Source organism: Sarcophilus harrisii, chromosome 2 (genome assembly GCF_902635505.1).
Source record: "Sarcophilus harrisii chromosome 2, mSarHar1.11, whole genome shotgun sequence".
Lineage (NCBI taxonomy): Eukaryota > Metazoa > Chordata > Mammalia > Dasyuromorphia > Dasyuridae > Sarcophilus > Sarcophilus harrisii.
In genome coordinates, this window is record NC_045427.1 from 339,468,447 (window position 1) to 339,487,236 (window position 18,790).

The window sequence follows — 18,790 nt, forward strand, 5'->3', positions numbered from 1 at the left end:
ATAAATGTGTGGATTTATATGCATAAACATGTATATAGAAGTACCAATAATCAAAAGGCAAGTAACTTTTGACATTTTGTCTGAAAATGTTAAAAAAACAATCCATTATATTTCAAGTTGACTTTTAACCCTTATGCACAAGAAACTTTCTTAAAGTACAGCTAGGTGACATAATGAATACATCACTAGTTTGGAGTCAAGAAGACCTAAATTCAAATCTGGCCTCTCACATACTTACTAGTTGTGTGACCCTGGGCAAGTCACAACCCCAATTGCCTCCAAAAAAAAAAAAAAGAAAGAAAGACCTTTTCTTTAGTAGCTATATGAAATAACAGTGCTTTATCCATGGCATATTTTTCCAAAATGTTAAGACAGGTAGATATGAATAAGCATTAATAAGATGGTCTACAAAGACATTTACATTCAAATCAAAAAAGTACATAATCAAATTTTTATCACCTAAAAAAGTATGATAATTTGTAATTTTATCATCTGAAATGTATATGCAGGAGTTCAAGATATAAAAGTAAGACTGAGAATTTCAGATAGCCTGCAAATGATTAATAGTCTCAGTTTTCTAAACTAAAAATGAGGTAAATTATACTTTGGATACTTAACTCCATTTTATCAGATTAATGTTGAGTGTGAAAACAAATACCTGAGAAATATTTTTTATATCAAGCACATGATACTTTACAGATTCCAGAAGTCTATAATCTTTATTAGTACACTATATATCTCAACCAACACATTACTTCATTTTAAAAGCCATTCACATAAAGTTAATTTGAAGTAATCTGAAATAAATTGTCAAGCAGAAATATAGAACACAGTACAATAAGTAAAATATTCAATTATTTCAGTTTATGGATTTAAAGAAAACTAAATATCTTCATTTCTGACAAAATAATCAATCAAATAATATGTAGCTTAACAAGCAACTTAAATATTTTAATAAGAGCATAAATATAGTTTTATAAACTTACTTCTGCTAGATCTTCAAAACAGCTTCCAGCTAAAGGATGAGGACTGCTTTCATCAGTCATTTCAACTGTGTCTTCAATCAAGCCTAAAAGCTTTACAGTCAATTCATGAATATCTAAAATGTTACTGAATATCCCTTCAATATCCTAAAGAAAATAAAAATGAAAGTATCTGAAACTAAAAACTATACTCTTATTGAACTTAAAAATACTCATACATAAGCTAAAGATGGAAAAGAATTCACATCTAAGAGTCATGTTAATATTTTACAAGAAACAAAGGTCCCACAAGACAAGCTCTGAAATTCTACATAAAAAGAGAAAGTATAATATAATGAAATATAAAAAAAGGAGAAGTTTGGGGTCAAGGCAGGAAAAAGTAGAAATAAAAACATACAAACTGCAATCAATCAGTAAGAAGGAAGGAAAATATAATTTTTTGTGTTACAAGATAGAACAGGTTATTAGAAAAATAGAGATTCTAGGTAGTTCATTTTAAATACATGCTATAGTAAACATCATGAAGAGCTTTCCTTGTGAGTTAATCATTGGTTTTCATAAGAAATAGATAAATTTTTGGTCCCAAGGCCTTACTACCACAAAATAAGATTTACCTAAGTATTAAGGTAATATATAAACTATTTACTCTATAGACACAAATAATATATATTTCCCCAGTTAAAACAGGACCCTCAAAATGGCAATTTTGTTCTGGATTTCAATCCCTTTATATGACAAATCAATGCCATCACTTAATGGGAAAAAAAATCAAGTGCTTTGTAGCTGATGAACTGAGCAACTAAAATTATCTGCTTTTTTCCCCCTAGATATTATTGTACATACAATCTATTGTATTTTGTATAAGTAAAAAGTACAATAGACTTTTGGTCCAGAGGCCTGGATTCTAGCCCAAATAATAGCAATAACTTGAAGTCACAATTTCTATGTTTTGTGTTCTTCATTTATAAGAATGATATCTGCCCTATGTAAATCATATTGAAAATACATAATATTCAATATTCAAATGAAGCTGTGATTTCATAGGTGTGGGTGTTCCCTTCAATGATACAGACTATAACATGTAGAAACCAGGCAATTCTTGTCCTCATTCCAGAAAGCTCACCACAAGCAATCCAAACAACATACTGAGAACATTCCTCAATTTCCCTTTACATTAAGAAGATATCAGTGGAATAAATATAATGTCTGTCAGTTTTCCTATGTACTTGCCATATAACCAGTTCATCATTATTTTTGTTCAATTATTTTTTTTTTTTGGTTCCCTGTTTGTAATGTAATATGTGGCAACCTGATCATATCCACCATGGATCTCTACACTGCTTTATTGGTAATATTCATTTATCATTGTTTGGAAACCAGTTTCCTTTTCCATTTCTTGTAATCACAAAAATCTGATAGAATACTGATGTTTTTAAAATAGGCCTTTATTTAAAAGGAAAAATTTTAGGATCATTAAATGAATTTTTCAATTTCTCAAAGGCAATGCAACTTGCTTGCTTGCTTCCTATTCAATTTTAGGCTTGACTTGCCATCAACTTATAGTGTCTAAGATAATTGCCTAAGAGGACATCAGACATTCTTCCTCTACTTGGGAATGTTTGGGACTTAGAGGAATCTGAACAATGTCTTCTGCAAACAGACACATTGAGAGGACCTTCCCATTTATAGAAAATATGTCTAAAATTTGGATTGTCTTAAAACTCATTTTTGACAGTGGAAAAAATCTTTAGCAATATCAATGATCAAAAAGTCAAACCTCCATTGTTAAATTTTTTCAAGAAATCTTGACAATTTTGACATAGGCATTAGAGAACAGCTCTTGTATTAAACAGCATTTACTCTATTAAATCTTTTTTTTTTTTTTTTTTTTTTTAACAATCAATAAACAAGCAGAGGGCTAGTCTGGCAAAATGGAGAGGAATACTGACTGGGAGTAAAGAAGAGCTGAGTTTAACTGACATATGCAGAATATGTGACTAAGAACAAATCATTTAACCTCTCAGTAGCCCAAAGAAACTCTGTGAGATTATAAATTGTAGATCAGGGGTCAATATGTTCCTAGTAGAGAGAGTGCCTCACTGGAAACTTACTATACTAAAGAAATCAACAATCACAAATAGTGGAATGTTATCTTCTTTACATCAGTTTGAAAAAGCCTGCCTATTTCTTTGCAACATCTTCAACAAGGATAAACCTGACACAAATTATTCTCCAAGTTCAAGATTCTTTCCCTATACCTTTGGTGTCTTCACCTGATTCAGATATGTTGAAAATTACTCCCTTGACACACTTTCCATTTTGCTACCTCTAGCACATAATTATTCTAGCAAATGGTAGTTGCTTTACTCTTTCCAGTGAAATTTTCACCTCCTTTATTATTATAGCTGGTGTTATAAAGATAGAATCCAAGGGAATGGCTCCATTGTCCTTGATATTAAAAACAAAGTTAGAAAAATATCTTAAACTCTCTTCCATATTTTGCTTATTTCTTCTTAGAATTTTATCCTTAAATGCCTTCAGGATGAAATTACTTAGTTTGTCAGGCTTTTTTTAAACTGGCTTTACCCTCTAGTACTTCTCTTTGTTTTATAAAATAAAGTTGCTCTCCATTATTCACTATCCTTCTAAGTTTTTATGAATGTGTTTATATATTCTAAACAAGTGTTATCTTAGGTTGCCATATCCTTTAACTTGGCATGTAAAATAATATGTAATGTTATGTAAAATAAAAAAATCTCTGGTGGTGAATAATAGAAACATTCTTAAATTAAGCAAATACACTGCAGAAAAAAATAAGGTCTACCAAGGCACCTTAGAATACCATTTGCTTGATTTTAGAGCTTAAATAAAAGACTGAGAAAATTTAAGTTTTTATATTTTAGTATTTATTTAGCCAATACTACCTAAGTACCACTCTCTTTTTATATAGGAAATATTTCTATTTTAGAAGAAATAATAAACATGAAGAAGAGAAAAAAAAAAAAAAAGAAAAGAAAAAAAGAAAAAGCAGTGAATGATGCTGAAAACAAGAAAGACAGTGTGATGACCGCATATTTTAAAATCAGCTGGAGTCAGGAATTCAGGTTAGGGGAAAATCGTCAATCTTTATTCTCAGTGAAGAAAGATGGGAGGTGGAAGAGAATGGGCGATAGCAATGTGTGCAGCTGAGTCAAGAAGCTAGCTAGACCCGCAGCCACACGACCAGCAGCTACCAGAATAGAACCCAGGCCAATCTCTCCCAGCCTCTCTTCCTGTCTCTCTGCCTCCACCCACCAAAATCGTCATTTCCTATACAACACATCAGGACTTGCACAGAGAGTGGGCGGGGGCCATTCTTTATCCAAGCATGTATATTAATAGAGTATAGTCCAATTACTATTTAGCCTCATGTGCTTGGGACCTCAGTGCATCAACTCAAGCCTCAGCCCATTACAAGGCAGAAGAACAGATCTTTAAAGAAAAAAAATAACTCACGTCAGAAAGTAAAGAAAAAAAAAGAAAATTTCCTTACCATTATATTTATTCTGAGACAAAGACATTCCCAGTCTAGGAAAAGATCTCATGTTTGGGGCATTCCTTTAGCATAACACACATTTTCTTTTTCTCATAGGTTCCCAGGGTATTTAACCTGATTGCTTTGATACAAATTATTACAGAAAGCTTTCAATCTTTTTAGTTTCATCACTAATATTATGTAGTATTTCAATATACTGGTGAAATTATTCAAGCATTTAAAAAAATCATACTAAGATTACATAAAAGAATATTTTTGTTCTATATGCATGGATTTTGAAATTATTTAATTGTTCTAAGTTTTGTAATACATTTTGAGTTACATATTCTTCCAAACATAAGAATGATACTTACAGAAGATGCGAACAGTTTTTTGTTTGAAAGAAAAGCCTCCCGAAATACTTTTATTATTAGATTTAATTCCCGTAGATATTGTCTTTCTTCTGCAATTTCAGTTCTGACTATGTCATAGTAATTTAGTTCACCTGAAGAAAGAGATTCATCTTCACAGAGTGAAACCAAACCAATGTCATCCTGATCAAACATGTCCATTAAAACCTGAGAAATAACAAAATGGCATTTTATAAATGATTATCACCAATTAGGTTTAAATTAGTTCAGTGTTCTTCACAATCACCACATGAATAAGCATTAAGAATGTACTGTTACATAAGATAACTGTTATTAGACAATAAAGAGTAAAAGGTTAAGTCATACTACTACAACGTCCTGTTTCCAATGTCCCTGCCTCCATTCTATCAATTCAACAAACATTTATTAAGCACTTACTTTGTGGCAAGACATTGTATACTCTTTCCCCTCCTTCAAGCCTTTTCTAAAATACTGTTGACAGAATAATCTTATTAGTAAAAGTCAATATTCTGCTCAAAATATCTCCTATGGTTCCCTATTCTCTGCCAAGTGCATATATGTCAGCAATAAGTATTTATTAAGCACTTACTTAAAAACTAGGGATACAAACGAAAGCAGGTTTCTTGAATTCAAGGAACTTGTGTTCTAATGGAGGAAACAACATGCAAACAAGATATACAGACTAAATAGAAGGTACTCTAAGAGAGGAAGACATTAGCAGCTGGGACTGGGAAAGGCTGCCTAAAAGAAGAATAATTTGAATTAAATTTTGAAAGACATGAGAGAATCTAAAAAGTATGTGTAAGAGAATAAATTATTAAATATACTTGGAATAGCTAGTGCAAAGGCATAGAAATGAAAAATAGGGATGTTTAAGGAGTAAGCTGGTGTTGCTAGAATGTAGACTACTGAGAGGAGAATAAAGTGTACAAAGATTGAAAAGGTAGAAAGGTGTCATTATGGAAAACTTTAAATGCAAAAAAAAATAATAAAAGGAATCAAAATGATTGTGAGAAATCAAAGATAACATCAACATTTCAAACTTGGATGACTCAAAGAATGGTGGTTTCCTCTATAATAAAAAAAAGAAATAAGGAAGAAGGGAAAATTTGAATGGAAAAAAATTTCCCAAAATCTAGCTCTAGCCTACCTTTCTGGCAAGATTTCACATTATTCCTCTCTAGTTACTCTATGCTCCAGCCAAACTGGACTACTCTCATCCTTCAAACAAACTTCATACTCCTACTTCTTAATTCTGCTCGCTCTCCCCTCCATTCCTAGAATGCCTTTCCTACTACCTCTACCTGTACAACTCCTATACATTAGAATCCATCTCAAAATCTCATCTCCCGGATTTTCCCCAACAGATGTCCCACATGGTACTTTGTATAGAAATTCACTAAGGTGTTTTTAAATATTGTACATTATTATTATGTGTTTATGTGTCTTCCATACTAAATATAAACAAGATCAGAGACTGTAATGTACATACACAAATTGTACTGCACACAATACCTAACACAGTGTTCCCCATACCTAAGTTTTATAGAACATCAAAATGTTGTTGCTTTTTTTTTTTTTTACAGAGCAAAGGTTAGGTAAAATGTGAAGTTTCAAATAATCAAAACACAAAATAAATCTGACCATGAAAATATATGACAGAGTCCAGTTGAAATCATGTTTGGATGAATGAAAAGAAAATTAAATAATTAAATTAAATTAAATTAAAAAATTAAATACTAGTTTAATATATTGGATTACTTGCCATCTAGGAGAGGGAGTGGGGGAATGGGGGAGAAATTGGAACACAAGGTTTTACAAGGTCAATGGTGAAAAATTATCCTTGCAAAAGAAAAAAGTTTCAATTAAAAAAAAGAAAAAAAATAAATACTAATTTATCTCATTCTTTTTTCTTTTTAAATTTTATTTTTAGATCAAATTCCCTTCTTTCTACCTTCCTCACCCCTAACCACAGAAAAAGAAAGGAAATAAATTTGTCCCTAAACTTTACTAAAGTAAAGCAAAACAAATTCCCACAATAAACACGTCCAAAAAATAAATGCCTCAATCTGCCCAAAATACATCATCTCTCTAATTGGAGGTTGATGGCAGATTCATCATGAGCCCTTTGGAATACTACAGTTTAAAATGGCTTAGTCATAGTATATATCAGCTTCTTACAATATATATATTAAGACATCTCCAAATGAATACCTTAGATATAACGAGTGATATCATAAACAAATTATGGGTTCATGGAAAAAATTCCTGCCATAGGGGAAGAGTTCATGATGAAGAGCTAGAAATAACACCAGGAAGTGTTAAGTTTCTGAAGTCAAATTTGAACTCGGGTCCTCCTGACTTTAGGGCCAATGCTCCACTGCACTAATTGTCTATCTTCATCATTTTTTATAGAACAATAATATTCCTTTACTTTCATATACCATAACTTATTTAACCCAGCTGATTTTCCAATTCCTTGCTACCACAAAAAGAACTGCTACAAACATTTTTGCACAATAATATATTGTCATTACACTGATCAGAGTTTCTAAGTTTTTAACAGTTATTTCTCTTAATATTGTCTTGTTCACTTTACTCTGCCTTAATTCATATAAGTGTTCTCAGGTTTCTCTGAAACCAACTCCTTCATTATTTCTTACAGCATAACAGTATTCCATTAAATTTGTATAACTTGTTCAGCCATTCCCTAATTGATGAGTGCTCCCTCTGTTTCCAATTCTCTGCCAACATGATCATTTTCTTTTTGTAAACGAGTCCTCTTTGAACTCTTTGAGATATAGACTTACTAGCAAGATCACTATGTCAACAAGTATAAACAGTTTTAATAACTTTTTTTTTTAACAATTACAAACTGCTTTCCAAAAAGGTTGAATCAAGTCACAGTTTCACCAACAATACAATGAAGTGCATGTCTTCACATAGTCCTTCCAGTTTTTTTTCTTCTATTTTCCCTTTGATAGGAGAACTTCATACCAATTTGATAGGTATGAGATGGTACCACAGAATTGTTGTAATCTGCATTTCTCCAATTATTAATGATTTGGAGCATTTTTTTCATATATTTTTCAATATATATTGATTTCACATATATTTTTCATATATATTGATACCTTGGATTTTTTTCCTCTAAAAACTACCTGTTCATATAATTTTCATGACCATTTATCAACTGGAGATTGGAATTTTTAAAAATAATTAACTCAATTCCTATATATCTCAGAAATGAGAACTTTATAAAAAAAAAAAACTGCTCTAAAGATTCCCCCCACACACCATTGCCTACTTTCTAATTTTAGTTGCATTTGTACAAAAGCTTTTTAATTTTATGCAATAAAAAATACTCATTTTTACCTCCTGGTGTTCTTTCTAGCTCTTGGTCATAAACTCTTCCCCTATGGCAAGTAATTTTTTCCATGAACCCATAATTTGTTTATAATATTACCCTTTATATCTAAATCATGTATTCACTTGGAGATGTTTTGATGTATACATTGTGAGTTGATATATACTATGACTAAGTCATTTTAAACTGTACAAAATAATTAACTATAGTATCAATTTTACTTTGTCAGTATGGCTGGATTTTTAAGAAGTACAAAACCAAGGAAATTCAATAAATAAAGCCTCAACCATTGATTTCCATGTAATATGATCAGAAATTTAGAATAATAAAGGACCTTAGACATTATCTTAGCCTCTTCCTTTCAAAAGGCAATGTATTTGACAAGTCATTTCCCAATTGATAAATAGCCAAATGATATGAAAAAAATTTTCAGATGAAGAAATTAAAACTCTCTATAGTCATATGAAAAAATACTCTAAATCACTGTTGATTAGAGAAATGAAAATTAAAACAATTCTTAGGTACTACCTCACAACCATTAGTTGACTAAGATGATAAGAAATGAAAATGCTGGAGGGGATGTGGGAAAATTGGGACATTACATTGTTGGTGGAATTGTTGAACTGATCCAACCATTTAAAAGAGCAATTTGGAACTATACCCAAAGGGCTATCAAACCGTGCATACTCTTTGATCCATCAGTCTCTCTATTGAGTCTGTATCCTAAAGAGATCATAAAAAAGGGAAAAGGACCTACATGTGCAAAAATGTTTGCAGCAGCTCTTTTTGTGGTAGCAAGGAATTGGAAAATCAGCTGGGGAATGGTTAAATAAGTTATGGTATATGAAAGTAAAGGAATATTATTGTTCTATAAAAAATGAAGACGGACAGCTAGATGGTACAGTAGAGCATTGGCCCTGAAGTCAGGAGGACCTGAGTTCAAATCTGACCTCAGAAACTTAACACTTCCTAGCTGTATGACCCTAGGCAAGTCACTTAACCTTAACTGCATCGGGAGGGAAAAAAAGATGAACAAGCTGGTTTTGGAAAGGTTTGAAATGATTTATATGAACTGATATTAAGTGAAGCAAGCAAAACCAGAAATACATTGTACATAGCAACAGCAGGATTGTGCAATGATCAACTATGATAGACTTGGTTTGCATCCAGAGAGAAAACTATGGAGACTGAATGTAGATCAAGATATACTATTTTCACTTTTTTTTCTCTCTCATGGTTTTTCCCTTTTGTTCTGATTTTTTCTCTCCCAATATGAAACACATGGAAATATGTTTGAAAAAAAAAATGAATATACATGTATAGCCAAAGGGGAAAAATGTTGTTACATATAACTGGGGGGGAAGGGGGAAGGCAATGTATTTGAAGCCCTGAGAGGTCAAATTACCTGCCCAAAGTCCTTTACATTGAAAGTTTAGCCCCTGGAGGCAGGTAGGTGGCATAGTGAATCAAATACCACTCTTGAAGTCAGGAGGACCTGAGTTCTAATTTGACCTCAGACATTTAACACTTCTTAGCTGTGTGACCCTGGACAAATCACTTGACTCCAATTGCCTCAGCAAAAAAAAAAAAAAAAAAAAAAAAAAAAAAGAGAGAGAGAGAAAGTTTAATCCTTTACATGAAAACTATGTAATATAATGTTTATGCTATGGGTTCAAATTCAAAGTAAGAAAGAACAACCAACAACAATACAGTATATTTCATTAAATATATTTAAATATAAACATATTAAAATATATTTCATTACTAAGGGACACAACTAGGGAAAAAATGTTATATAAAGAGAAATTTTAGATAATGAAAATTCATCCTTTTAAAGGCCTACACTTTTATTTTATGGACATCTTTCTAAAATGTATTCCAAACTTCCCTACTTTATAAATAAAAGCATAGTGAATAAACAGTTATCTTTGAGAAAAGCCTGTATAGAGAAACAGAATTTATCATTTTGCGTATTGTTCTTTTCTGCTTTATATTGTTAGACATATAGGAAGAAGGGAAGAATCCATTTTCAGAGTTTTCCCTTCAATATAGCTAATAAAAAATAATTCAGGTCATGATAACTTTTTTGTGTCATCTATCCTTTGACGATCTGGTAAAGCCTAGAAAAGGGATCTGAAAAGCTCCTTTTCACAATGTTTTTAAATGCATAAACTAAAATATATAGGATTAAATAAAGGAAACCATCAAAATGTAGTTACCAATAGATATTTCTTTAAAAACTCTCAGATGGGGCAGCTAGGTGGCACAGTGGATAGAGCACCAGTCTGAAGTCAGGAAGACCTAAATTCAAATCTGGCCTCTGACACTTAATACTTCCTAGCTTTGTGATCCTAGGTAAGTTACTTAACCCTAATTGCCTTAGGGAAAAAAAAAAGTTCACAGATCCAGTTTAAGACCTCCAATTTAGACCCACCTTAAATTTACAAGAAGACCAAGTCCTGATGCCTTTATCAGATGAGAACATAGCTCAATTGAATCAAAGGTCTGAGTTATATGTGAACAAGGTCTAAACATCTTCTTGAATCAATAAATCATTAACTTTAGAATAAATATGCTCCAAGTTCTTAGTTAATTTAAACATCTTTGAACATCACTGAATGAACTACAGTGACTCCCTTCACAGGGAATGTTTAGATTAATTTCTGTTGTCTATAACCCAGAGTTATTATACAAACCCCAGAAAAGTTTATTGATAGAAACTTCTAGCAAAGCCCCTAAGAAGAATCACCTGTGAGAGAAAGCAAATTAAGAGAACAAAGGATAGTCTACCTCTCACATCTGCGAAGAAGTGAGGAATTTATGGCCAAAGAAGAATTAAAGAATATTATGAAAGGCAAAATGGATGATTTTTATACATACAAAATCAATGAAGTCAGAAAACTGAGGAAAAAAATTTACATGCAAGATTTCTGATAAAGGTCTCATTTCTAAACTATATTGAGAATTGATTCAAATTTATAAAAATACAAACCATTCTCCAATTGATAAATAGTCAAAAGATATTAACAGACAATTTTCAGATGAAGAAATTAAAACCAGTTCTAGTCATAATGAAAAAATGCTCAAAATCACTATTGGTTAGATAAATGCAAATTAAAGCAACTCTGAGGTATCACTTCACAGTCTCAGATTGGCTAAGAGGACAGAAAAGGAAAATGATAAATGTTGGAGGGGATGTGAGAAAACTGAGACACTAATACATTGTTGGTGGAGTTGTGAACTGAACCAACCATTCTGGAAAGCAATTTGGAATCATACCCAAAGGGCTATCAAACCGTGCATACCCTTTGATCCAGCAGTGTCTCTACTGGTTTTGTATCCCAAACATATCATAAAAAGGGAAAAGGACCCATATGTGCAACAATATTTATAGCAGCTCTTTTTATAGTGGCAAGGAACTCGAAACTGAATAGATGCCCATCATTTGGGGAATGGCTGAATAAATTATGGCATATGGATATAATGAAATACTACTTTTCTAAAAAAAAAATGATGAGCAGGCTGATTTCCAAAAAGCCTGAAAAGACTTATATGAACTGATGTTAAGTGACATGAGCAGAACTAAAAGAACATAGTACATAGCAACAAGATTATGTAATGATCAACTGTGATGGACTTGGCTCTTTTCAACAATGAAATGATTCAAGGCAATTCCAATACACATCCACAGAGACTGCATGTGGATCACAGCATAGTATTTTTACATTTTCACCTTTTTTTGGTTGATGTTTGTTTGTTGTTGTTTTTTTTTTTTTCTCTATTGGTTTTTTCCCTTTGATTAAAAGGTTTTTGTTTTTTGGTTTTTTTTTTTTTTTTTTGGCACACCATGATGAATATGGAAATATGTTAGAAGAACTGCCCAGGTTTAATCTATATCAGATAGCTGGCTGTCTTGAGGAAAAGGGGGAAGAAGGGAAAAGAGAGAGAAATTTGGAACACAGTTTTGCAAGGTGAATACTGAGAGCTATCTTTACATGTATTTGGAAAAATAAAATAGTATTTTAAAAAGCAAGAGCAAGTCTTGGACTTGTGCTGAAATGCTTGGACTTGTAGATTTAAAACTAAAAGAGACCTTAGAAGTAATTTAGTCTACCCTCTCCAAATTTTACAGATTAAGAAACTAAAGTCTATTGAGGTTAGTGACTTGCTCAGGATCACAGTGGGAATAAATAACAGAGGTGGGATTTGAACCCTGGTTCTATGACTTCAAAGTTCAATTTTCTTTTATTTCAAAGAATATTAAGACTCTAAAAATCTGCTAATAAGACACCAATGAAGTCTTTTTTAAAAGATTAAAAGGGCAATAACAAAGGATAAGAGAGTCATTACCATCAAAACTATATTTTAAAACAAAAATCATTTCTGAAAATATAGAATAGAACTTTAGGGAAATTATTACATAGATCTGTACAAACTATGGAACAGAAAGTCTAACATTATTACACAAAAGAGAAATAGGAATCTTACCACTCCAATTAATTTCAATTATCAAGTCTAAATAGTAATATAACATGCAAATACAATCTTTATTGTAGGAGGAGGCGGCCTTAAACTTTTAAAGAACAATTTGAAATACTTCTCTTTCACTTTTTAAAAATTTGTTTTATTTGAAAAACAGAAAAGGAAAACAAAATAAATAAAGCAAAACAAAAAAAAAAAAAAAACATTGCCATATGCCCAGCAGAACATCAAGGACGATTCAAAACATATAACAACAAATTACCAGATCAAGAAAATATTATATATTTTTTAAAAATTATATTCACAAATGAGCAGGACCAGGAGATCATTATATACTTCAACAACAATACTATATGATGACCAGTTCTGATGGACCTGGCCATCCTCAGCAACGAGATCAACCAAATCATTTCCAATGGAGCAGTAATGAACTGAACCAGCTACGCCCAGAGAAAGAACTCTGGGTGATGACTAAAAACCATTACATTGAATTCCCAATCCCTATATTTATGCCCACCTGCATTTTTTATTTCCTTCACAAGCTAATTGTACAATATTTCAGAGTCTGATTCTTTTTATACAGCAAAATAATGTTTTGGTCATGTATACTTATTATGTATCTAATTTATATTTTAATGTATTTAACATCTACTGGTCATCCTGCCATCTAGGGGAGGGGGTGGGGAGTAAGAGGTGAAAAATTGGAACAAGAGGTTTGGCAATTGTTAACGCTGTAAAGTTATCCATGCATATAACCTGTAAATAAAAGGCTATTAAATAAATAAATAAAATAAGATTGATTGCAGGTAAGCAAAAGCAAATAATAACTTCTTTTATGAACAATGACTCCTATGATTAAACACATTACCTATTTCATTTATACTCCATTCCTGAATGTTGAAAAAGAATGCAAGTCATGAATATCTATAGGGAATAGCATATTCCATTGACATTTTCACAGTGCTTCCAAAATATAGTGAACAAGTTTAGTAAATTAATAGAAACCATTTGTCAATTAAACCAAAGGGTCAAATAATACCCTTCTTGTATTTAATTTTTTAAATTGATACTTTTTTGACATTATCTTTTTTTCTCAATGATTCTTTCTCTCTTCCTGGCAAAGAGTATATTAATTTATAATAAAGAAAAAAATAAAGAAAAAGTAATTCAGGAAAACTAAACAATAGAAAACAAATAAGTTTAGCATTATTTGCAGTGCTCTACATACAAGGTCTCTGTTAAAATAAGAAATAGAGGTATATTCTCATTCCTTTTAATTTAATTAATAATTTCTAACAAACACAATACTATTATACAAAGAAAAGTAAGGAAAAAAGTACTATATAAGGAACTGTGAATGTCTGTAAAGGATAGTTTGCTCATATATTATATGTGTGTGTAGTGTGTGTATGTATATATGTATATTATATATATATTTTTTTGTTTAATAAAGAAGTAACACAATTCTCTAAAAAAATATATATATATTCACAAATGTCCTTTTTTTCTTTACTTCTTTGTAAATTGTTCTTTTGTTCTCTGCTGCACCTTTCACTCTTTAAAGAGGTAGGGGTCTATGGATGAGGAACACTATCTAATATCAGACTTTTTCAATGTGTTTGTTGAACTGTTTTTCCCCGTTTTATTCTTTATAATGAGAAATGGCTCTTAGTGAAGGGGAAGAAGGATTATGTTGTGAAATGTAGGTGATGTAAGAAAGAAAAGATATAAATAAAATTTTATTTTAAAAAAATAAAGTTTGAAAAGGAAAACAAACTTTAAAATAAGGAAGGAAGGAGGGAAAGTTATGGAATGAAAAAGGTTGCTGGATCTGGAATCACAGGACCTAAGAAAATCCTAATTTGACAAGATTTATGTAACCTCAGGTAAAGCTTAATTTCCCTTCAATTCAGTGTCCTCATCTGTAAAATGATGGGTCTCAGAGTGTTCCCTTTCCATCACTTAATCTATCTGAGCCTCAGTTATGCATAATGTATAACTTCTCTTTAACTTTTTAAAAATTTGTTTTATTTGAAAAAACAGAATAAGAAAAACAGAAAAGGAAAACAAAATAAAATAAAGCAAAACAAAAGAGAACATTGCCATATGCTCAGCAGAACATCAGTTATACATTTGTAAGATAAGGCTATTTCACTCCCAGAGATGCCTTCCAGCTGTTCTGATCCTGTGGCTTTAATTTTTCAAATAAAGGTATCCTGTAAGGTCCAACAAGAGCAGATTTACTAGTACTATTCCCCCCAAGGCCTTCTCTTCCCTTCAGAAGGCTCCTTTTGTTTGCTTTAGTCCCTCTCCATAAGCTTTCTTCTTCCCCTTTCTACTTCTCTCTCCTGCCTTGTATTTTTAAATGGTACTATTACACTTAAGTAACTTCATCTTCCCCATTCTTTTTCCTTTCTAAAAGAGGTGAGTAGAATCTCTCACTTATTAATTCACTCACTACAAACAAAAGAAGCTGAATTAAGTTCATTTTAAAATTGAATGTAGCTTTTATTTTTTCTTTTGAATTAACAACAATCTATTTTCTCTCCTTGTCACTTCTCTTCCCCCAATGGGGAAAAAAACATTCATGGAAGTACATGGGCCCCAGAAAAACAAAGTTCCCAATCTGACACAGAATAAAAGCTTGATATAAGCAGTTCACAAAATCCACCCTATATTTCAACATTAACAACATTATTTTAAAATTTCCAGGATAACTACAAAATCAATTATGAAAAAGTAAAGGAAATTAGAATGTTACATATAAAACTATCTGATCCTAGGCAAGTCAATTCAGCTTTCTGATCCACAATTTCCTCAGAAGTAAAATTATGACAAGAATGCAAGCATCTTCTATCTCATAGAATTGTTATAGGGGCAGTATTTTGTAAATCTTAAACTGTCATTGAAATATGAAACATGCTATTGTTTGTTAAAAGAAATAATAATGTTACAAATAAATTTTAAAAATTGTTCATTTTCTTACCTTATCTGCACACATTGATACTTTAATGTCCTGCTGGGAGATTTCATAATGTCTGATATTAAAAACATAATTACCAGCCAATTTCAGAATATCAGCAGAGATATATTCCAATACAGCCACAATATAAAGAGAGACATGATAATCTACTTTATACCCTAAAACTTCCTGTATGGGAAAAATGATAGGAGGAAAAAAAATGCAATTGTTAATGTAAATTGTTAATGTAAAAAAAAAAAAAACCAACATTTTACTAGATAATAAATTAATTTAAATTTTTACTTAAATGTTGAATCTTTGCATTATGTGTCTGTGGGATTCTGATATTGTTAAGCTTTCCAAGATGATTATGATCTTTAAAATTTCATATACTGACATTAATTCTAAAACCTAAACAATAAATTACAACCTAAGACGAACAATGAAAGAATCTTTACCTCACAGACATATAATGCAAGACAAGGACTCTCATTTATCCTTGTTCTAGAGAAGTCAGTCACTACATCTATGTCAACATCTTTTGATGGTAAATTAGCCTGGCAATCCATTCTAAAGGAAAAAAAATCCTAACCTGTATTTCTTTAAGTGTTTGATTTCAGATTCAGAAACCAATCAGATTAACTTTAATTAATAGGTGTTACTCTCTAAGAACCACAGAAACTCAGTAACAATGTTCCAGTTGATGTAAGGTAACAAGATAGCTAAAGCAAAGTCTTTTGCCTTCCAATAATTACTTAAAAAAAAAAACAAACTACCTTATTCTTGAAAAGAATTAGAAACTTAGTGTGATATAAAATAATTTCATAAATACCCAAGAAAAACTTTGAAAGTAATTCCTTGATCTGAAAGACAGGAGATTATTTAATGAAAGGCACGATTATTTTAATAAGTGAAAGCCTATGGGCTTTTTTTTCTTCATTCCATTACATAAAATTAACATGAATACAACTGACATTTTATTGAAGTTTTCAAAACTTCATATAGAAGATGCATAAAAGATATTTTAAAGATCTCATGTCAAAGCAAAAAGAGCATTCCTAAATACATTATAATGAGTGAACACCAACTTTAAAGAATTACTAAAGTTTTGAATTAAGGGTTCTTTCTAAAAGCAAGGTGCAATGAAGCAACAGAGAATTCTTTTAAAAAGGAATAATATGAGTCAATAATTCTGGCCATTTAATACATTGGGAAAAGATTATGTTAAGTGTTAGGAGAAGTATACTGACCACAAAAACAATCAGACTCTCAGAGTAAGAAAAAGCAAAAAGGGGGTTATTCCAACCTCATTAGAAAGACCATCTCCGATCTGACAAGATGTTTGTCAGTAAGGACTACAAAGCATAAACTGCACAATATCAGATTAAATAGAACAGAAGCTTCCCCCAACCCAAAACTTGATCTTTTCTCCCATTGTTTGGGGGAATCCAGGTTTATACCCTAAACCCAGAAATCCATCCCAGAAACAAAAGAATACAAGTAAATAATAATAAACTCTTAATTTAAACTTCCCTAGAAAATAGATAGAAATACAAGCAGATATACTTGGATAAGAGAATTCAAAGCTATCATCAACTTTAGCATCAACAATTACTTAAATGGTAATTAAAAGATGGTAGGAAACAGGAGAGGACAAACACCTGCAAGTCACAATTAAAGTATATTTTAAGGCTATATTCCCATGAGAGTGTCTTCACTCAGTTAATTCCACACAAGGAGGTATAAAAAGAAGTGTCCAGTCCTAGTTATTAAAGAACTTACTATAAAACAGAAAACAGGAAAAAATTGATTAAAAAAACCCAGTAAATAAAATATACAAATGTATAATAAAATAGCTAAAACTATGAAGTCATAATCTAAATTTAAGTAAGAAGGATGTCAGTAGGATGAAAAAGATGTTAAGAATCAGTTAAGGGAGGATAGAAAAGTTATATGGAAGAAGAGAATCTTGAAAACATAAGAAAATAATTTGGTAGGCATATGAATTCTTAGTAATAGGTTTGCTACTCTTACAGATAGAGTTAATCCTAAAAACTCAGCCAAAGCATAACAATGTTGGTATATACAACTATCCTCTACCTCTGAGCACCTTATTTCTTTCTACAAATATTCTACTTACATGAAACATCATTAGGAATGGCAGTTCCCAGAAAATGTCTCAATATTATGGATTACTAGTATTGCTCCACAAATACCACAAATTCCCAAAGTCAAAAGCTTTAATAACTTAAAACTATACTAAGATTTTTGGAACATCCTATGTATCCATATACACTAACAGACTGAATAATCATTCATTAAAAATTATTATGAAATTTCCTACCAAAGATTACCAAAGATATATATCTGAATTTATGGAAATTCTCTTACCAGTGTAATACTTCTACATTTTGGTTAACAGAAAATGATTTTAAAGAAATGATTCTAAGAAAAAAATACAACATGTATATAAATAAAAAAGTTATTTGCAATAAAGAAATGCCTTTTAATTTTTAGTACCTTCAATAAAGGATGAATTTTATCCACAGGTAACAAAAGAGGGGTCCTTCGTTTTCGTTTTTCTACGGCAGATTGTGCATCAGCAATAGCCCATTTGTCAATTGGATGAGGAAAAGTCTTTTGAACACGTTCCTGTTCATATTACAGAAATATATATTGTATTTCTTAAGTTTTCATAGAAATATTATAAATACAAACAAAACAAAACAACTTTAATATTATCCTTAACTTTTGCAAAAGATATTGACTCATTATTTCCTAAGTCTTTCTAATGATGAATTTTTTTTAAGGTTTGTGCTTTTTGCAAGAATGTGTAGCAAAATAAGAACCATTGTCTCAGGCATAGCAAAGTTATCAACCTAACTTGCAAGTGCCTGCTATTTGTCTCATTTCTATTGTAGCGGGCCAGAACTCTGGAGAAGTATACTTGAAACAAGGATACTTACAACAAGATGTTAACTCGTGGAATTGATGAGATGATGGTTCTTTAGTATACATATACTTAGTACTTAGCGTGGTGATATAATGGTTTTCTAGTTCACACATATTCAGTATGCTGTAATGATGTAA

At 31.2% G+C, this 18,790-nt stretch overlaps 1 protein-coding gene across 2 annotated transcripts in view; it reads right to left on the bottom strand.

The window, feature by feature from the left end:
• SOS2 (SOS Ras/Rho guanine nucleotide exchange factor 2) overlaps positions 1-18,790 on the bottom strand; it is a 111,424-nt gene that overhangs the window by 68,219 nt on the left and 24,415 nt on the right. Inside the window, exons 3-6 of one of the 2 annotated variants that reach the window (XM_031952969.1) lie at positions 18,221-18,352; positions 15,725-15,889; positions 4,872-5,075; positions 987-1,130 (exon numbers count right to left, since the gene is read on the bottom strand). In XM_031952969.1, the coding sequence (XP_031808829.1) occupies positions 987-1,130; positions 4,872-5,075; positions 15,725-15,889; positions 18,221-18,352 (645 nt within the window). Of the gene's footprint in view, positions 1-986; positions 1,131-4,871; positions 5,076-9,661; positions 9,770-15,724; positions 15,890-18,220; positions 18,353-18,790 lie in introns of those variants that run through there. The other variant, XM_031952970.1, reaches the window with a different exon arrangement.